This window comes from Pieris rapae, chromosome 5, assembly GCF_905147795.1.
Source record: "Pieris rapae chromosome 5, ilPieRapa1.1, whole genome shotgun sequence".
Lineage (NCBI taxonomy): Eukaryota > Metazoa > Arthropoda > Insecta > Lepidoptera > Pieridae > Pieris > Pieris rapae.
In genome coordinates this window covers 1,669,212-1,692,267 of record NC_059513.1, presented here as the reverse complement: position 1 = coordinate 1,692,267, position 23,056 = coordinate 1,669,212, and the positions used below count along the sequence as shown (strand labels likewise).

The 23,056-nt window shown below is 33.2% G+C and overlaps 1 protein-coding gene across 2 annotated transcripts; it reads right to left on the bottom strand.

Moving 5' to 3' along the window:
• Positions 1 to 1,606: 1,606 nt before the first annotated feature.
• Positions 1,607 to 23,044, bottom strand: LOC110996334 (guanine nucleotide-binding protein G(s) subunit alpha). 2 transcript variants are annotated; one of them, XM_045628131.1, is made up of 11 exons: positions 22,912 to 23,044; positions 22,411 to 22,585; positions 14,721 to 14,844; positions 13,319 to 13,480; positions 12,453 to 12,536; positions 11,798 to 11,931; positions 10,924 to 11,052; positions 10,189 to 10,368; positions 7,371 to 7,569; positions 6,743 to 6,891; positions 1,607 to 5,972 (listed from the first exon to the last, which is right to left on the bottom strand). In XM_045628131.1, exons 3-10 carry the CDS (start codon positions 14,823 to 14,825, stop codon positions 6,745 to 6,747), a joined length of 1,140 nt encoding a protein of 379 aa, XP_045484087.1. In that variant the 5' UTR covers positions 14,826 to 14,844; positions 22,411 to 22,585; positions 22,912 to 23,044; the 3' UTR covers positions 1,607 to 5,972; positions 6,743 to 6,744. The 2 variants fall into 2 exon arrangements, with proteins under 2 accessions (XP_045484087.1, XP_045484088.1); XM_045628132.1 differs by having other exon boundaries at positions 23,020 to 23,038.
• Between the last annotated feature and the right edge of the window lie 12 nt (positions 23,045 to 23,056).

The following is a 23,056-nucleotide window of genomic DNA, read 5'->3' as shown; positions in this document are numbered from 1 at the left end:
AAAGTAAAGTAAAAAAAGAAGTCAAGTAAAAAAGATGATTGCTTCATTCTTTGGTCGGAAAGGTCATTTCGCGACAGATGTGTTGAAGATGGAAGGACAGTTATTGCAGAGTGGTATGTCAATCGCTGTTTGCATGTTGTCTTGGAAAACATTCGACAGCAGTGCCCATTCGAAGCTACTTCACCACGACAATGCATATTTCTTATCTATCTTTCACGACAACGCACTCCGTAAAACAGATGTTGCATATTTCACTATGGCAGGTGTCGAGATAACGGGTCATCCGCCGTACAGTCCTGACCTGGCGCCCTGCGACTTTCATTTATTCCCAAGAACTAAAGATAAAATTCGATGTAGTCGCTTAAGTTGGGGTGAAATCGTACGAAAATGCCAGAGAAGAGAATCCTAAGGAAGAAAGGACCCACTGCTTTACTCAGTGGTTCCATCGAATGCAATATGTAGAGAGGAACGGCGATTACTTTGAAAAACAATAAAAGTTTAGGCAACTTTCTACATTAAGCCGTTTTTCATTTTCTAAACATTTTCAGTGTTACCTAGGTATAAAAAAACATACTTAATTATACGAGTTAAGAAAATCACGGAATACTCAAATGAGTCGAGTGGCCTCAAAAATATTTAAAAAATCCTATTCATAAACGAAACCATAAATTTAAATATATTTTTTTAGTTTAACATAGATTATTTATTAAACCTTCATTTATTAATCGATACAACATATTGGTTAGTTTACATTTTTTATGTACGATTGGTGTTAGTAGAAGTTTTAAAAATTTAAGTTAGATTTCCTTTTTCATCTTAGTGATCTAGTTTTTGTACGGCCCCTTTTTGGGTATGATAAATTAGAATAATTAGCAGGTTCTTTTCTTCTACAAGACCATGCCAGTAGGGCGGTGTTGGCCGAGTGACTCCTTTGAGCATGCGAATGCTTTGGTCAACTTAGGAAACCGATATGCCTTAGACCCAAAAAACTTAGGCTGTTGTTGACATTGTTGACCTAGATGAATAAAGATATTTTATTTTTTTCTTGCCACACTGCACATCACGCTTGTGAATACGACACTGTTACTTGACTTGTTGAGGTATCAGTAAGAAGTCCAAGTATTGATTTTTAATACAAAAAAAAACAGTTTTAAGCTCAAATGGTTAAACATTTTATTTATTTAATATCATATTCAGTATACAATATATATTATTTCCCGAGAGGGACTTCACTTGCTACGGTCCTGACACACCTCTGTCGCTATTACTTATTCTATGACGCCATGTACATACACTACTACATACTACACACACTACAAGCACAAATCAACTTGGCAGTTGGCACCTGATTTGGCGATAATGACAGTTGGCGAGTTGTCTAGGTAATCCGCGTTAACTTCTTAACGCTCCCCTTTCATTCACGGCATTTATTCTATACGCACTCTATGTACCGCGAGTCTTAGAGATTTTTTGGCTACACATAAAGGAATGCAACGCTTCATTTACTCTATTCCCAGAATTCACAACTGCATCTATGATCATACTCAACTAAATAAGGCGTACTCGTTTTGTTTACATACTAGGTATAGGAAAATAAAAAAGCACAATTTTAAAACAACATTTATTTTTACATACATTAAGTCTGATTCAAAATGCCTGAAACATACTGATTTTTGTGTACACATCAGTTAAGGGTAATTTAAAAGACAGTAAATAAATTGCGATTCTCTGAAAAAAACAAATGAAAATAAGCGTTCGTTATCTTTACCTCGCTCTAGAATCTACTATACACATAAATAGTTAAAAATTTTATCTTTAGGAATTTTATTAATTAGGTATATTAAAAATTAAAAATTTGTTAAAATATATAGATTTCTCTAATAATAACATTAAAACAAACGATAGAATATAATTACGATCAATAGACAATTTGTAAATAAGGAGTGCCGATTTGATTACTCTTAAAATGAATAAAATGGATGAATTTATACATAAATGAGCAGTTAAATGCGTTTATTTCAGCGAGACAGGGACGCCAAGTGAGCGACAGTCAAAAATATTACCAAAAAATATTTTGCAGAATTATTCTGCACTTTAAAGAGTCGAAACGAAAGTTCCCTCACATACATATTGTGCGCAGTACAATCACATATAACTATGAAAGATTTAAAAAAGGGGAAATTGTTCAATACTATTTGGTTATTGGCCACGGACGTTTATTACTACTAATCGAGGATTCCACGCGAAACTAAATTTTATTTTTCTATGCTAAGTTTCCGTTTTGAAGAGATTTTTACTAAGCCTCCGTGTACGCACTCCTTTTGAATAAAGCTCGTCCACAGAACATTGAATAACGTTTTTATGCAACGAAAGTCATCAATAAAGGTACTCAAAGTAACTATCATCACACTAAATAATTTATTTGTGTTATAATGTTCTTATATGGACGAACTTATCTTCGCATTTGACTATTACAAAATTCAATCGAGAGAACTTCTTTTGTTTCAACCTCAAATCTCAGTTAACATTTATGTCTCGTCTCCTAATTCAAGGATAACTCTTTGATGTCATGTGCAAGAGGATTGCATCGGAAACATCTTATCTTTATCTTAACTTTGACATCGACACTGGCAGTATATCATCTACATATCGAAAAACATAGAAAATATGCTATATTCTACTTTATACATGACTCACGTGTTATTGCGTTTACTTAAATTGTACGTTGTAGCGGGGACTGGACAGAAATATACAGCAATAGACAAAACCTATCTATCTTTCTTACTTTCACATTATAATACTTCGTATTCGAACATAAAAATCGAAAGATAGCTACGTTTTTGGAAACGACCGTAAACAGCAGATATCCGATTAACGCTAACGTTCAAGTTCAAAAAAAGAATGTTAAAATATTGCACAATACTATCACCACATGCTACAAAGTTTAAAGAACCATAGATTAAAAATGGCGGGAACATCTGTCAGTTTGACGCGTGCAGATTGAGATTCGCGACGTGTTGCCATCTCCATTGTCAGTTTAAAAACGTTTTAAAAGCCAAGCGGCCATCGTAGCCACCTCGTTTGTTATAGGTGTGTTATTTAGTTTTAAAATCCGACTAGTGGACAGTGACTCGCAAGAAACTTTACGTTAGCAGTCTAAATTATAGATATTTGCGTTCGATTTATCGCGATACACTAAACTTACTTAAAATAGCTACCAAATAGTTTGCTTAAGTTGCATATACATAAGTTCAAGATGCCATTTTATTAATTACACGATGAGATGGTTCGGTGTCGGCGGTCGTTCTATATTGCACTAAAATAAGCAGATCTTTAAAAGCCAAAAATTTCCTACCAATAATTAATAATTTCACTTATAATAATTAACCGAATGGAATTTTCTTATCCAAACCTAAAAAGTATATCCCGTGTGATACGAACGACTACGCACCAAGAAATGTATGAAGTAACTCTATCAATTGCCTACTTACAAAGAAACTTAACACGAAAGAAAAATACAATTATCAATATTAAATATATATTAAAAATAACGATAGAACGTTTATGTCAAAGCAAAATAGATGATTTGTTAATTTACAAGGTTCTAGGAAGGATCGAGTTCTCATATAGTCTGTAGATTCAATAATGGTAACATTAGTTTATGGTGTTTCCGCTAGCAGGACATCAAATATGGCACATTTCTTGCCAGCATCGACCTTATATTAAGGACCATTTCATTTCAAATCCTATTTTTTATAAAATCCCTTCGAGAATGTATACCCTACCAATAATCTTTGAACGTTAAAAATATGTTTCTTTTCACAGACCAACAAATCGGTAAGTACATAAATCAATCGTATAAATAATTATTTGTAATATTATTACCGTAATATTATTACCGTAATGTTAGTTACATTTGTACTTAGGGCTAAATGTAATATATTAATTATCGAAAAAAATACAGGTTGTCAAACCACCACATCTTAATTCAGCGGCATATCAATATTTGAAAATTAAATACTGCTAATAAAATTCCAATCGCCGCATTAGATGCGACCGGGAACAATTCTTTGGACCTTATAATTATTAAAAGCCATATATTAAATAACTTCAACAAAATCTACACCGCGAAGCTCTCTAGTCAATGTGCGTCGTTAATAAGACAAACAAAATTGCAAAAAATATACATATGGAAGACATAAACTTAACATTAAAAATAAACTTAAAAATACAAATTCATTGATATATAAAAATACAAGCTGAATAAGCAGCTATGAATATAACGACTCGCATTTGTATACATCACGAAAAAGATTGCAGTAAATCATTCGATAAAAAATGTATAAATTACATGATTTATTTGTGCGCATATGCAAATTCATAAAAAAAAAACGTTTGTAAAATTTACTATTGAAAAACGGCATCCACAGATGTCTAATTTCATAGACAAAAAGTGAAATATACAAAAACATCAACAAATTATAATGCCAGCTTGTTATCACTTTAAACATAGGCATAGGGTTAAGAGAATCATATTCCGATTTAAAAACCTTTCACATTGAAAAAGACAGAAATTTTCATCCAGAGTGCATTGTCTATGATTAAAAAGATAACAATTTTCAGTGATATGCATCAATAAATAAAATGGGCAAAAAGCTAAAGGTGCATATACATAATACTATGTGTAGCCTCAAAAAAGTCAAACTATATGATCCTCAATATAAAACGATTTGTTCAACGCGATAATTACTCGATTGTCACTGTCACATGTCAAACAATTTTTTTTTTTTCAAAAAGTTAACCTTTTTTCTGTTAATACTACAGATTGACTAAATAATAAACACAATTAATTCATTAGATATTTGTCTCTTGTATTTTTTTACGTATCCTAAAAGATATGTTATTCGGATGACAAATGACAATCGAGCCAATAAAGCCGTTAAGCTCTAAAAAGGTTTACATCTCGGAATGTAGCGTAAATTTAAAAAATCTCAAAATATCCAAAAAAATTAAGTGCAAATTTTACCTATAGAAACTTGCGATCACGTTAAATACGCGTCTAATTAAAAAATTCATAGACATAAAGGATGTTGCCATACCAAAAAATCAAAGACGATTTTTTGAACCGGTAACAACCTCGTAGCTTCATTCCAAGATCAACCCACACCTTCACTGGATGCTCCAAAGTAGCAACGTACGAAGTACGTACACTCATACGTAAGTCGTGAATACACGTACGTAACGTCCGGAAACACCATGCGACAGAAGAATCAGTGACTTGCCGCTCGGCGGTCGTTATATCTTTTGCACATTATCATAAACACGATTTAGTTACACTGTTTTTTAAATGCAATAAAATATAACATTCATTTGGCATTAAAGATTAACAAGCTACACGAATTTGTAACTGTACAAATAACATATTTAGTTGTCTCATGGTTAGATTCAGGCGTCGAGGTTTAACTCTAAATATGGCTTCCGTACGCCAAAAACGTAACAACTAAATTAGTGAGTCAGTGAATTACTCAAAAGTTAATTAAAGAGTGTGTAGTCTATGGAAAAAACACAAAGCCAGTGTACAAAATCGCATTCCAATGACCACAGATAATGTGCAAGAGATCAGGCTTTGGACACACTAGTGATGTATTAAAGTAGATTAGATTGCCACGTATGTCCCAGCCTTGCTCTACATGCGATGGCAACACAGATCATAAAAAGTTATATAAATACTGACATTTTTGACAAGAGACAATAAAGTCCAAGAATTTCTCATTGCGTCGATAGTTGTAAATATATCGACATAGGACTTAAATTATGTATTGCCATCGCTAATAAAGATTTGTATAATTTAATATTGGAGCGTTACACACAGATAGTATATGTATAATATGTAAATATTGCTGTCGTATTCGTTTGGTGTCATATCACGCCGGCTTCGAACCAGCCTTGGCGCATTGGAATCGCTGTTCTCACTGCAATTATCGAAATATCTAAGAAAGTGTTCTTTACTATATTGCTTATATTTTTATCTTGAAAAAGAGTTGAAATTGGACCAGTATATATGTGATATTGTTAGACTTGGATATCATTTGGGCATATAGTAAGATGCCGATAATAGGTGTACTTAAAAGACAAGTTCGGACAAGGAAAAGACGAGCATCCAACAAGAAAGGTGGATAGAAGAAATATAAACGTTAGCAGAAAGCAAATGGAGAAAGGAAACATGGATAAGATATTTGGAAAAGGTTTGGGGGCTTAGTCAAGATGCCTCAACAATAGCGTATGTATACGTAAAAAGCCAAACAAAATTTCTATGAAATGTCGAAACTCGAACTGTCAATTTCATACAAATTTAGTTTTGACTTTCTACGTACATACACTACTGTTAAGGCATCTTGACTAAACTTGGTCTTTACCCATCAAGAGAACTACTACTGAAAGAAGTTAAGATTTAGTTAGGAAAAAAAAATTATTATTATAGTATTGTCTTTTATTAACATAACTTTTACACAATTAAAAAAAAACACTTTTTTACGGATTATAATTATGTATTATTGTATTTAAATTTATAATTATTTAGACATAATTTAAATTTAAACCGACGTTTCGCGTGCTTTACAGCGTGCGTGGTCACGGTGACTGAAGACAATCCGTAAAAAAGTGTTTTTCTTTATTATTATTATGATGATTTCGGCTTCCAAGTGTACGTATACGTTAAAAATATCCCAAAAGCCATACTGACCGTTAGAGGAGCTCGTACTGCCGCAGATGCATCCTCTGAATGATGTCGCGGCAGTCGTTGAAGACGCGTTTGATGTTCTCGGTGTCCACGGCGCAGGTGAAGTGAGGGTAGCAGTAGTGCTTGCCTTCGCCACTGGCCGTACTTATACGCTGGAAACACAATTCAAATCTCGTAAAACGTAATTATACGAGGCCGAGGACAAAATTACTTTTACGCCTACAAACACGAAATGTAACCTTAACCGCGCAAAATGTTTGGGCGACTTAAATTAATTCAATATTTTATATGAAATTAAAAAAAATTATATTTCTATTTGTTCCACCGAATAACGATAACAATTTAAAAAATTCATATTGCAGAAATGCACTCGAAAAAACCAACTTTTGCCAAAAAATATAGTAATTAATAGTAAAGTCTAGAACTTCTAGGCCTCATCGCTTTTTCGGTTACAATTTATTAATAGGCAAGGCAAGCACTAAACTAGAAAAAAAATACTATAAATAATAAAATTTGTCTCGAAACAGATTTCGGTGCCAAGAAAAAAAGGTACAAGGACAAGGTAGCCTTCATAAAGAAATCTTAGTGACCCTTCAAATCAGGACAACACTCGCCTTCCTATGCTACTCACCAGGAACTCGTCCCGTATGAAGTATTTAGCGCGAGCCACCTCCGGGTGATCCCTGACATCGGGGCTGGCGTCAGGCGGGGTCTGGTACCGTCCAAACTCCGCGAAGTAATCCTCGAGGCGGGACTTGCCCGCGAGCACTTTCTCCGCGAGCAGGTCTTGCTTATTGAGGAACAGGATCACCGATATTGTGCGAAGCCATCTGGAATTCATTACAAAGGTTAGAACCGGAAAAAAATAGTTTCTACGTACCTAATATCATGTAATATAATTTTTCCATCGTGAAATCCAGAGAAGCTTTAACTATTTAAGACCCCTTCATCACTTAATACAAGGCAAATCCAATTATTCGAAATTCCTCGTTCTAAGACCAACTATTTACGAAACTCGGTTATGTATTGCATACCTACAGATTACAGCATAAATTACCAGCAAATCGATATATTTAATCTGATTAAAAAATTCTTAAAAAAGTATTTAAAAAACTCAGGTATCTTTTTAGACCAGTGTCGATAATTTTTGAAACCAAAAAAAATTACAGTAGGATGAAACCCATTAGAAATGCAGGGGAATATGATCAAAATGAAAGGAAAAATAAATTACGGTCGATCCGAGTTCGGGAAGTGGGAGGGGGGTGACTTTTAAGGGGGAAAAATTGTTTATCTTGATTTCCGGCGAAACTACCAGTCCTATGGAAAAAAGTTAAATGGCAAAGTTGTAGGTCATAAAAAGATCTACAACTTTGGTATTTACAATTTTTTCACATAACCTCAAAATTTAGGTGAAAAATTCAAAAAACCAAGTTTTTGGTTTTTTATTTATATCTTTTTTAAAAAGTTTTTTTTTTCTACGAAATTTGGTGAAAACTTACCTTATTATGTCCCAAATATACTGTAATTTATTTGATTAAAAATATTTATTTTTTCGCCTCATTTTAACTTAATATCAAAAAAGCACCCTAATTTTCAATCGAAAATTCTGACGTCAAAATTTCAGCTTTTTTCAAAAAGTTTGGGGGCTTTTTGTTCGTTGAAATATCTACTTTCTGATGGTGTAAAAAAAATATACATTACTATAGGAAATATTATTAGAAAATGCAAAAAATTTAAAAAACCTCAAATTCGAAAATTTTCTTTTAATTATGTACAATTTTGAGGTATTTATTAAAATTTACACTTTAATTACTCAAAAAACGTAAGATTTCATGCTTCATTGATAAGCGAAAAAATTGCAAATTAAAATATACTTCTATAATTACAAACAAATAAGTTAATAAAGTTAATATTTAATAAGACATCTACAATATTTTGAAAAAGTTGTAGAATCTTCTGTAAATAATATTTGTAGATGCCTATTTATTGCTGTTTTAAGATAATTTATATACCTGAGTGACCTTCGGTGAATTTTAGCCCAGTGTAAGTTATTTCATTGAGTAGTGGGGATGGACCTAGGAGGGTCTGGGCCTTACTGCTACCTGCTATTTCGTAGCAGCTGTAAAAACCGTTAGCCAGTATTCGAGATACAGAGTAGTGTACAACATCGTTTTTAAAAATACACCTGCAGGCTGAGTTACTCTAAGTGATTTGTGAGAAATTTACTTTATTTAAAGAAAAATTCAAAATTCACCGAAGGTCACTCAGGTATATAAATTATCTTAAAACAGCAATAAATAGGCATCTACAAATATTATTTACAGAAGATTCTACAACTTTTTCAAAATATTGTAGATGTCTTATTAAATATTAACTTTATTAACTTATTTGTTTGTTAATTATAGAAGTATATTTTAATTTGCAATTTTTTCGTTTATCAATGAAGCATGAAATCTTACGTTTTTTGAGTAATTAAAGTGTAAATTTTAATAAATACCTCAAAATTGTACATAATTAAAAGAAAATTTTCGAATTTGAGGTTTTTTAAATTTTTTGCATTTTCTAATAATATTTCCTATAGTAATGTATATTTTTTTTACACCATCAGAAAGTAGATATTTCAACGAACAAAAAGCCCCCAAACTTTTTGAAAAAAGCTGAAATTTTGACGTCAGAATTTTCGATTGAAAATTAGGGTGCTTTTTTGATATTAAGTTAAAATGAGGCGAAAAAATAAATATTTTTAATCAAATAAATTACAGTATATTTGGGACATAATAAGGTAAGTTTTCACCAAATTTCGTAGAAAAAAAAAACTTTTTAAAAAAGATATAAATAAAAAACCAAAAACTTGGTTTTTTGAATTTTTCACCTAAATTTTGAGGTTATGTGAAAAAATTGTAAATACCAAAGTTGTAGATCTTTTTATGACCTACAACTTTGCCATTTAACTTTTTTCCATAGGACTGGTAGTTTCGCCGGAAATCAAGATAAACAATTTTTCCCCCTTAAAAGTCACCCCCCTCCCACTTCCCGAACTCGGATCGACCGTAATTTATTTTTCCTTTCATTTTGATCATATTCCCCTGCATTTCTAATGGGTTTCATCCTACTGTAATTTTTTTTCGTTTTTTACTATTTTTGAAGGCTTCGGCACTGGTCTATTTACTAATAATGGCTTTGTTTGTTCCTTCATATTAAATATATATTTTAATCTACCAATCAATCAATCTTACAACTGTGTATTGTAAAACTGTGCTTTATGTTTCTATTTCAATGTGTATTCCGTTTTGGCTTTTTGTGTGTAATGTAATTGTTTGGATATTGTTTAGTGATTAGCTGTAGGAATACTTAAATAAAATAAAATAAAAATACAATAAAATAAAAAATATAAAAAGGAAAGAATGAAGAAAAAAAGGATAAAACTCGTAAGAAATGTAAGTAGGTACCGATTATTCCATATGCTCTTAAAGAGATCCAGCGACTCCCGGAGTCTGTTCTGCGTGGGGTCCTCCCGCAGCACCATGTTGTAGGAGGAGCAGGCCGTCACAAAGATGATGGCCGTCACGTCGTTGAAGCACTGGATCCACTTACGACGCTCATCACGCTGACCGCCCACATCGAACATACTGAATTTTTTTTTTTTTTAACAAAACATATATCGTATTGACATAATAAATGAGCGATCATCGTGTGAAACAAATTCTATGATAACATCATATGTATCCGAAGTAAAAATAGTAAAAAGCAATTAATAAATAAATATACATTCAAAAAAAAAAAGAGTACAAGAGAATTCTGATAAACAAGCTGGGTCTATATCCATAGTTGCTCCAATCACACTTTAACATAATTTTAATTTAAAGAAAACACTTTTTTAACGGATAAATTTAAATTATGTTAAATTATTATTATTTTACAATAATACATAACTTTAATCCGTTAAAAAAAGTGTTTTCTTTCAATGTGTAAAAGTTATGTTAATCAAAAACAATACTATAATTTTAATTATTTTAGTTTTTCATTATCTCTTCGTGTTTGTGCCATTCAAAATAAAGATAGTATTTTAATATCTTATACCAATGTATCAGTGTGCAGAGCGTTCACAACTATCTGATTTAAACTTGATATGGAAATCTGATAATAAGAAATCTAAGAAAAGATAAATATATAAATATACTAACTGGAAATTGACTTTATCGACGACGAACTGCGTCTCGAAGATGCCCGAAGTGAGAACTCGGCAGCGAAGGATGTCTTGCTCCGTGGGCGTATACTCTGGGTGCTTTATCACGTGCACTTTGTCCAGGAAACTGAAAAATAATTCCCGTATTCAAAACGTGTAATAAATTAAACACAAAAAAATATTACTCTCTCTTTATCGACTCGGAAACCGTAATTTTTTATATCCAATACAAAATGATGGTTTGTAATGAAATCAAACTCTTAAAAATTTTATTAAACTAGTTGTTTGTTTGTTGCTTGTTAAGACGTTTTAAAATCTCAAACAAATGTTTACTCTACTATTTTAAACATATTTTGTAACAGGAATATATTATTTAAATGGCGAACAAACATAAATTCTATATGTATAGCGCAAACTCCATATAATGTGCTTTAATATAACGACAAATTCTCTAAAGCGTTAAAATCCCTCGTCATTGGTTGGTTTAGCTTGTCTACCATAAAATTATACCCTCTAACAAAGACGTTCGCCTACCCTCAATTACGACAATTAAATAATAAAAAGTTTTTAAGTTGCCGAAATTAGCTAAAACTGCGGAGTTGTGTACGTAATTTTGTCGTTTGCTTGTATATGAATAGAATAAAAAAAAATAAAAAAACAACATAATTTCTGATTCAGCAAAAGATGTCTGTACGCACAGCGTTCAAATAAGAATTTTGTTTTATTAATTACACTAGTCTGAAATAAAGTTTTTCTAACACCGACTTTTAATTAACGATAAACTCTTTGTAACGTCAAAACTTGCACAATCCCTAGAGAATCGTTATACAGAGTTTTGACTCTATATATATATATATATATATTCTACTTACTACTTGGCGCAGTCTATAAGTTGGTACTCATTACTGCGCTCATAGGTCCGCTGAACCCCTCCATCCTTCCACAGCTCCTCTGTGTGCTCATAGAACTCACGTGGGTAGTCGAAATCCGGTTGTGAAGCTACGTCCTGGCAATTACCACCACAGAGAGAGAGAGAGAGAGTGAGAAAGGGAGATCGAGAAAATATATTGGTTGATATAATCTTAATTTAGTTAGCTATATATTAGAGATTTAGATGACAATTTTGCCGCATAACGTCTTGTGCAGTAAACGAAGATTTTTATTTATTTATATTATCGTTAACACGTATACAGTATGTAAACAGTGTGAATATAGATATACAAATAAAGAGTGGAGTGGAGTAAACATATACTGGTACATCATCATCTATTAGGGCCCATACCTTAGTCATAATTAATTTACTATGTGTACTTTTTACGCACGCATTTCTTTAATACTATGACTTAGTATTAAACCAATCACCACTGTCTTCATTACGTAAACATTTGACAAAGCTGAAGGATGTACAACATAATATATCTACTAGAAATCTGTTTATACATTACATTTTGAATAATGAGAATGATATATACATAAATCCTACATATACTACTACAATATATTCATACATAATTATATATAACTCACTTGTATGTAGTCAACTCGAGCCTTATTCTCAGGCTTTTCGAGAGGTATGGGCGGTGTAAGCGTGCTCATCGCACCAGTTATCGTCTGAAATGACAAAGCACATCAAGATCCGAAAAATTGTATAGAACATTATTAAAATGGCCAGCGACACACTTGCGAAACCTCACTTAACACCAGAAGCCCTTCTGCCCGTTTGCCTCGTTACATAAAGAAAAATCTATTTTACTAGAAACTGGCATGGAATTTTAACTATTTCCATAACAAAATAAAAAAAAACGTGGGACTCTCGGGGACTTCCGCGCTAAAGCTATTGCATAGCAGTATTATTTCTTTGATTAATTCAATCTACCACTCTATCAGACTCAGAATAACACGCCTATATACTCTGTCTCTCTCTAACGCACCTGCGTTACGGCACCGATGTGAGATGCAATATGCGTTGTCCCGCTCTCACGCGTACTGACCACACATATGTTACGTCATCGTGTGTTAGGTTATTTTCGTTACGGAATTTATGATTCGGTCGCCACGCTCAGAGCCCGCGATATAAAATCTATGCAATAGCTTAAACAAATCTAAAAGTCATAGTTAATAAATAAAGCCAATCTAATCCACCTTAATATATGACTTTTAAAACGGGCAGGAGGCTCATCTGATGTTAAGTGATACCGCCGCCCATGGACACACTCAATGCCAGAGGGCTCGCGAGTGCGTTGCCGGCCTTTTAAGAATTGGTACGCTCTGTTCTTGAAGGACCCTAAGTCGAATTGGTTCGGAAATACTTCAGTCGGCAGCTGGTTCCACAAAGTGGTGGTGCGCGGCAAAAACTGCCTAGAAAAGCGCGCTAGAGAATTCTATTTACTCACAAGAATCGCATCGCGTATGTTCTTCTTGATATCCTCAATCTTCTCCCGGCGTTCCTTATCAGAGAATCCGTTCACATGAAGGATGCGCATTTGTTTCACGATCGTCGACTTGCCAGACTCACCAGCGCCGAGTAGGAGCAGGCGATGCGTTGCGCGATATAACTGGAAATTATCATAAAATTATTTAACATGAGTTTAGTACGCACCTACAATAATACGCCTAAAACGCGGTAATTCCTCTTATAAGGCGCTGATGTCTTAAGTTATATCTGTAATGTGAAATTTATATTGATTTTTCAAGGCCATAATAAGCGTTTCACCTGTTTCAATTGGGTTTTTATATAATTAAACTAAATAACTTTATTAAATTCGTGTTCCGTTTTCATATTGTTAAAAAAAAACCGTTTTACGTTCTCGAATACAACGCGATTTCCTATAACGCTGACCACGTCTAGACACTTCCAAGACAGTGTTGTTTTGATGAAATAATTTAAAGTCCTATATAATATATAAACATAAATTAAATTTGTTACTGTATATTTCCTTGCTGTATACTTTTTTTTAATCATTAATATTCTTAACTAGCGCACCCGACAGACGTTGTTCTGTATATTTCAAGCAATAAGGATATTAAACAAACCGATGTTTAGTTGCAGTATAAAAAATAACCTAAATACCTACTGCAGCGCCATCTGCCAGGTAGATTTGTGAATCTAAACCAATGCGCCACCCAAACACATACAAAAAATTCATTTTAATCGGTCCAGCCGTTTAAGAGGAGTTCCGTGACATACACGCGTACAGTAGAATTATATATATAAAGAATTAATGCAATGTGTTATTTGAATAAATCTATATAAGACACCATAAATTTGCTAACTTAATAAAAGTCAGTATTACTTAATACAGTTAAGTATTCTTAAATTTTATAATTTTCCGCGCTATTTTCTAAATTTCTTTCATAAGAACCTTCTCCTGACATAAACAAACACAACCAAAAGAATTAGCGAAATCGGTCCAGCCGATCACGCTTGATGCCGTGACCAAGCGAAATAGGGATTCATTTATATATATATTACTTACTAGCTGCTTCCGCGAACTTCGTTTCTCCTTAATGCCTAGCCTACCTTTTTAGTACATGCCAACATGGAACATTTTGCTATGCTACCCCCTTTTTTTATTTTTTAGTAGATTTTTTACACCTTGTGTCCGAAAAACCCTAATATCTTACGGAACCCTATTTTTGTTCAAAATTAAATATAGCCTGTATTACTCGTGGATAATGTGGCTTTCGAATGGTGAAAGAATTTTTAAAATCGGTCCAGTAGTTTATGAGCCTATTCATAACAAACAAACAAAGTTTTCCTCTTTATACTATTTGTGTAGATTTATTTCGGGTTACCTGTTTATCTTTTTGTAATTGGCGTGTGATGGCGTCGCTCCGTCGTTTCTGCGATTTGGCGTCATCCTCGCCGCTTTTGGCGCCCGGCGAACCGAAGCAGCCCATTGCCGACCACGCAGCCCACCTGAAACCATCCCAAAAAGAAAATTATAACAGCCTATACGAAGCTTACTTTAAAAAGTCAAAACAACACCATGTACACTTATGAACGTCAAACAAATAAATATGAAATGCTCTTAATTTTATTATAATTAGAATTATACAAAGGTGAAATGCGTCGATTATTTATTACACGCCATACCATTTATAAAAAACTTACCTATATCTCTAAAAAAATATTCAGAATTCAAAGAATAAAAGAAAATTACTCAAATAAGTCCAGCCGTTTACGAGGTTAGCCAAATATTTTGCCATTCATTTTTTTAAGATTGTTCGTACAAATGCTCGTCTCTATAATAATAATTACATATGTTTGCGTACAAGCAAAACTATTAGCCCCTTATTTGTCACCTACAATTCAATTGTACCGAATCGTATGCGTACGTCATACATACAATAAACTTTCATTTTCAGACCATAAACGCGTCGTCAGGCATACCAAGGAGGTAATGATGTTCCGTATACGACCTCATCCGTCGATCGGTGCCATTGAGCTCGTCAAACTATGTGTAGCTTAGGAGCCAGCCAAATGACCAACTACTAATAATAATTAATACAGGAGCTCTTTTTGGAGATGGTCCGATTATCAACATAAACGCATTCGATTTCAGTGTTGTTAAGTTTTCTTTTTTAATGCAAACTAATTCATTAAGGAGGAGGGTAATTTTAACTGTGAAGGGGCTCCGATCCGATCAATGGTACAAAGGAATTTAGGAATCGAAAAAAAAAATACAATAAAAATCTGTTATAACGACATCGAAGTGACTACTCATATTTGGTCGTTATAACCGATAGTTGTAACAGCCAATAACGTTGTTATTAGAAATTACAATAGAATTCAGCCGGGACCTTTGATTTTGGTCAATATATGAGTATGTTGTTTTAAACGATGTCGTCGTAAACGGTTTTGACTGTAACAAATCTAAAGTGTATATTCCACATTTGTAAAGATTGGGCTTTATTATAATTATTATTCATAAAGTTAAGGCAAGGCAATCATGAGGAACCTGGCTTGAAACCTAATACCGCATTTACATTCAGCCGGAGTAAGCAGGAAAGTGGGCAGGACGAGTGTGTAAACAGGTGCTGAAATATGTATATTGCATACGTCATGTGTGTATCATCAAAAATGAAAAGTCCAAACCTTTATTTAAGATATATATATAAAAATCTATTAAATAAATACTATATGACGTATAACAACGAACTTTCAGTTCACTTACATATTATAATTTTATGCCTCGCCGCCGTTACACAATGCTTTGGTGTCTAATACGAAATCGCAAATAAACAAGTAATCAAGCATCTCCTAGTCTACACTATTCATCGCGCGATTGTTCGCGCGCTAATGCAGTAAATATGCTAATAGGTTCATTATACGATGGCATTTGTCCTGCGGCGCGCGTACTCCAAACGATTTTGGCGGTTAATTATTTTCAGGATTCGGCGTCACACAAACCATAACTTACAGTACTACGCTTTAAGCATTATCTGAATTATCAATCGCAATTTAGAAGGGGATAGCACGAAGTAATCATATGTATATGAAAACAAAACCAGTACTATTGCATTCTCATATAGCGTGATGTTGTTTGAACTGAACTAATGTAACGTCTATTAGTTGCCATATAAACGTTATTATAATATATGATTTGATTTGACACAGGATTTTACGATTGATATCAAAATCGGAAATAAATTCGATTTTTAAATGTAGAACAGAATTGAGATCCTCTTGTAAGGCCAGCTATAAATTATTTATCATAAACACATTTAAAAACCAAATGTAGCGGTGATTTGAAACGGTGAACACAACGACACAGACTAGAGCATTTAATAAATAAAAAAAGAAGTATAAATTATAAACCGTTTCCGACTAAAATCTTTTACTTTATCGTTTATTGTATTATAATGCATTATCTTCTTTCATAATCAATAATAATATAAAGATTTAAATAATTATTATAATATATATTTAAATAAGTAAATATTATCCTTTTAACTAGCTGCTGGTTTTTTGATGTATTTCTTTATTTTTTCTCATAAAAAAAAACAGTAGTACACTATTTTATAGATAAAAGTATTAATAGCATTTTGTCCATAATTATTTGTATTTTTACTGTTTAATATTCTAATGAATGTGTGCATATTTCTTTTAGTATAAAACATTGAGGAACTACTTAGAGATAGCAATCGTTCATTGCTCTGTCGCTTTTACATTAGCTTAAAGGTTTGGATACTCAAAGCTTTCAGACTTGACCTGCAGCTCAATCCGAGCTTTATATTCATGGACTGTGAATATTTATAAGAATAATTAACTGAGGACGAAGAATTTTAAATGTTACAGACATTTAAAATATAAAAACGTATTTGTCATGACATTTCCTTCTCTGCTAGTCCTGAATATTATTCTGACCTAGATAACCTGATACACCTAATACAGTATCCGTGTATTCTACCTTTAAGCCTTTTATTCAACCTTCCATTTAACCTTGAATTCTCATCATAATCAGCTGAATTTGACGTTGCCCTTCAGCCCGTTGACGTGCACTACTGTATTAATAAGCATCTCCCCGGAAATTTCCACGCTCTGCACCCACTTCCTTCCACCAGCTCGTCTGTCCTAGTGGGAGGGCGTTCAATGCTTCGCCAACTGGTTCTCAGCTGCCGCTCCAGAACTCTTCTGCCCCATCGGCCATCCGTGTTTCGGGTTTTGCCATTAATATTTAAACTTTTACGGCCATTTTACTATATCGGTTAGGTGACTTTAGTTTTTCTACGGATCTCTTCTATAATTCGATCGCGCAGAGAAACATGGAAAATAACCCTCTCCATAAAAAAGAGTAACGAGAGTTTTTAACGCCGGCTTTTTCTCTCGGCCTACACCCTCTGTCTTCTTTGCCGATGAGTAGGGATGCCTACAGGTTCATCTTATGCTCCAAAATAAACGTATTTCTTTCATAGATTAAGCAACGCGAACCTTGAAGGCTTGAAGATTAAGTCTCAAAGCCGTAACTCATCACTGGTAGTATTCGAAGACTTTCGACTTTAAGCATTGTGGGAGCGAAATCGCTGATACGCTTTTTAATTGACTGAAGGCTGCCCGATTCTGAGGTTTGCTGTCATCAGCCGTAGTTGATGTATTGCGTAGCACAGCATCTGGTCCAAGTGTAAGATAATTTACTTTACTTAGAAAACGGTTTTTGTTTATTCTTTCACCCTTATTGTAGGATGCATAAATCATTTTTAAACCAACATCACACCTAGATGTAACTAGGTACAGACAATACTACTACCGACTGGATGCTTCATATAATAATTTTTTATTTTTTTATTTATACTTATGTAGGTTTTAAAGATTACACTTAGCGTGATTAAATTTTACATTTTACAATCCGACAATGAATTACGTAATTATTAATTTTATTTTAAAAATACTCTACTGACCAAAATACTACTGAGCTATAACAGGGCCACGTTTTGACCCTCGAGAAAGTTTGCAGATAAATTAAGACATATTTGTGAGGTTTCCAATTTTATACATTTCGTCAATTGTTTTTAGCTTATACTACTATTCTAAAAATAATGAATTGGTAGTTACGCATTAACGCCACCGCGGCAAAAATTTAATGGTTAGTGTGTACAACCTAAACGTAACCTAACCTAAACCTTTTTGGCTTCTTAAGTGTTTTGATTGTTGATTTGTTGATTTATTTTATATTTTAATCATCAATAATTAAGGTTTAGCTTGTCCACGCTAACCATTTTTGCCGTGCATCTTGCTGCATCTTCCATAAGCGACATAAAACGACTTCCAGTTCTGCAACACCCGGGACAGGACACTATGAAATAATAACTGGGTAAGATATAAAAACAAATGAACCTTCAATATTCGTCACAAACCGGAAATTACGTCATTAATATATATATATATATATATATATATATATATATATATAAGAAATACGCGCTACAAATCTAGCTCAAGATCCTCCCCGGACATGTCCGCTTGTCGTAAAATAAAACTTTTGACGCACTTCGAAATTAGGTTAATAATATGAAATTTGGCATTCCTTTGAGTAAACAGTGGAGTTATCGTAACCCAATTACTGCAGATACCACAATTGTGACAATAAAAACGCGTACAGTGTCGGTCTTTCAAACGGTTTCTCGATTAAAAGTACCTATAATTTCGCTGTACATTGTCACAGATATAGATAAATACAAATAACCATATAACAGAACCGAAGGATATTAGGCTTTGAATTACTGAAAATCCTTTTTGTATAGTTTTTTTTTTATGGAAAGGAAATTTAATAATCTATATATAACAGAAGGCTACGAGTGAATTAACGCGGATGAAAGATACAGTGATACGGCAACACCTCAAATTAACGTTCAGTTGAGGTTTGCTATACTCACTTAAGAAGGGATGATGACCCATCTCCCCTAGCTATTTGTAAATGCATATGGCCCGGTCTGTGAAAGATGCTTGCTGTGTCAAGCATCCTCAGAAACCAACAATAGGCGTGAAGAGGCGGACGCAACGGCCGCATCGCATGTCGGGAAGCGGATAAGGCTCTGCTGTTACCGCATCCCGCATAAGGCGATTGTTGGTGGCGCCTTGGGGTTTTAATGGGTATGCACAATGGCGAGTCCCACATAACCCTTCTGCACCAAGCAGTCGCTCCGCGGAAGGGTATGCGCAATGCATTTCCCCAAGTAAAAAAATAAAAATTGCTATACTCACTTGCACCTCAACAGCCGCCGTTCCACAACTGAGCGTTTTTCAAGACAGTTTGTGAATCAATGGAATCACGAGGCTCTGGCATTTAGTGTCCATGGGCGGCGATTTGTTGCCGGCCATTTTAGAATTTGTACGCTCTTTTCTTGAAGGACCCTAAGTCGAATTGGTTCGGAAATACTTCAGTGGGCAGCTGGTTCCACAAAGTGGTGGTGCGCGGCAAAAACTGCCTTGAAAAACGCGCAGTTGTGGAACGGCGGACATCATTTCTCCACTCTCTAGTTTCCAAAGCTCTTCAGACACTACGGCATGATATGAGCTCTAAATCACATTTGCCCACAGCTATACATATATACATACATAGCAAATATAATTGTCGTATGTCAAAAACGTATGGGATTTTGACATACAAATGTGAAACGACGGGTCAAACGCGTAGGATGAAACACCGGACGTCCCATAAACGTGGCCATTGCAATTAAACCACGAATGTCACTGATTATTTTTAGAAGCCGGTGATGAATTAACGGCTCGTGTTTACAAAACCAGCTGTTGTAGATACATTTTTGCGTACAATGAGAGGATTTTTCGCCCACACAATTTTATGCCCCCTATAAATAGATTCTTGTGAGATTCTATAAATAATGGTATTATTAGCTAAAGGGCACATACAAATTTAGCCTTGGTGATAATTACATTTTCATTTTTTAAATGCTGATAGAGTAAGACAGACAGAAGGCATACAGATTTGATTTGGTTTTGATTTTAATAAATTTCACGTTCACGTTGAGATGATGATAGTTTCAATGCTTTTAACTACAATTCAGCATGACTGAACAATAAATATTTTTGAGAGATTGATTCAGTCATATTAAAAGCAAAGATTTCATTTATTTCATCCACAATAATCTAGAAATTAGGTTTTATCTAAATATAGTGCATTATTGATATAATTGTTAGTTAATAATAATGATACTTATGATGATATGCAAAAGAAAACTTCATTAGGTGCATATTAATCTACTTCAGTATATTAAGTTATCTGATTTGTACAAATCAATATCAATTAATAAAAATCTTCCAGGAGATGATTATTACTCACTTACAATAATTTTAATAAAAATATCACTGATATGATTTACATAACTGTATGTATATTATATGCAACTGAGTATATGGAATCTATTAAATTTCTAAAATCAAACATTAACATGTTAAAAATAACCATGTGAGTCATTAGCATGGCATATATTATTTTTAGTCCAACATTATGAATGTTTGTTGCTAAGTCTTATGCTTATCACTGCCATTTATATTGATATTTTAAAAGATAATTTCTTTGTTACACAGAAAACAGGAATTTAACACAGCTTTACAACTATTTTTTGGTGATGATTATTACTTAAAATTGATAATGGCATACATCTAAACGAATTTGGGCAATAAAACCAAATATGTATGTGAAAATTTTACTTTGAATAACTTATTCATGTGACTAAAAAAATTGAATTAATTATGATTTTTTTTTCTGAAAATTAACCCCCAAAAACGCTAATTGTTAAAATGAATTCTGTATAATTGCATTTATTGAAATAACATACTCCTTCGTCTCTTACTATTAGATTGCGTTTACATTGTGATGAAGTAGCTGATAAATAATTTAGATAAAACCATGCAATAAGACTGATTTATTTTTTATAAATAAAGAAGATAATATGTACTAATAAGTAATAGGTGTGAGGTGAGTAAATTTGCTAAGAAACTAATATACCACACCAAATGTCTTATAAGATTGGTTAACTACTTTTCAATTAAAATAGTTTCGGGGTTAAAAATTTTTAGCCTACAATCTCTGCTTAATTATGACCATCAAATTTGATAAGCATATTAAAAAACTCTTAAGGCACATGAACTTTTTGAAACACTTGCTCAGACAGAGCTAAAAATAACAACATTTAAATACATAATTAGTATATGAATGGAAAGAATAATGATCAAAGTAAGGTCATCTTGAAACGCCTGACCAATCGCACACAATAGTATAATAGCTATTACATATAGTCCTGTAATGCTCAAGACTTAAATTATGTATAATAATAAAGGGTAAAAATAAAAATATATAACCAATATTTACATAGATATTCATGTCTCACATTTAAAGGAATCAGCATAAGAGCAATTTTACCATACAGAGAATAGAGATTTTAAAGTAGTTTTTTTATAATAAAGTAATATCTACTTAAATAATTTCAAGACTAAACGCAGCTGAATTAGTTAAACTTTATGAATCATTAAAAAAATGTTATTATCAAATTCAAAGGTACTATTCATTATCAAAGTCATGTACAATTAAGCCTATAAGTTGTTACATTTTTATAAAGTTATTCAATTATTGATTTTAATGCTTCTTTCACAATATCTGCATCATATAGGTGTAGTAAAAATAATATGTCTACATATAAAATACAATTAAAAAACAAAGGTAAAAGCAGGATATTTATAAGACATATCTATTTATGTTAGCACTAGTAATTGGTCAATTACCAAATTTTATTAGACTTTTTAGTTAAGGTTTTAAGTCTAAGTGCCTATGAAAATATTACTAGGTTTGATAAGCTATTTCCATTATTACATAAATAACCACTTGTAATATATATTCCTGTTTTTGATCATTAATATTATAATTGGTTATATTCATACAAAATTTTAGGTTTTGACATAGCTTATGGTAACAATTTTTTTTCGTTTGGAAGGTTGTTTTTTTTAATATTTAATTAGGGTACTTACCAACAGGTGGGAGTGGCGTTATCCACCGTGTCCTGGTTGGCCTGCGAGGGGGACTCTGCTCCCCTCGCGCCACCTGCCACAGAGGAAGCCGTGGTGCCGCTGTTCCACACACTAAGCCCACATCATCACTTCACTCTTATTATCTCCACCAAACTGACACCAATTGCATTGCTACCTGAAAACACCACGGCACTTCACTACAACCGCACTTGACACTTCCGCGCGCTAAGAACTGACACTGGGCTGCGATCACGCCCAATAATCACCAAGAACAAACTTATCTCACGAAAAAATGGCAACCAAATATTAAGATTCGCCTGATCGAATGATCTACACCACCATGGTAAACTAAATTATTTATAAACTTTCACGAGTTAATTATAGACCAGACGATACTATTAACGTTTGAACATAAGTAAAAGATGAGAAAATAATATTTATAAATAGCTTCAGATTATTTTGATACGAATTTATATTCGCAAGACATCACATCATACACACCCCTGTTTTGGGTGAATAGATCCTCTTCTTATTTTCTATTATGATTTAAACATGCGAAATTGAGCACGATTTTGTGAAAGATTACAATTTAATTAAAATATGACCTACACCCTGATAACTACAAAGACATTTTTGTAGCAGCAGA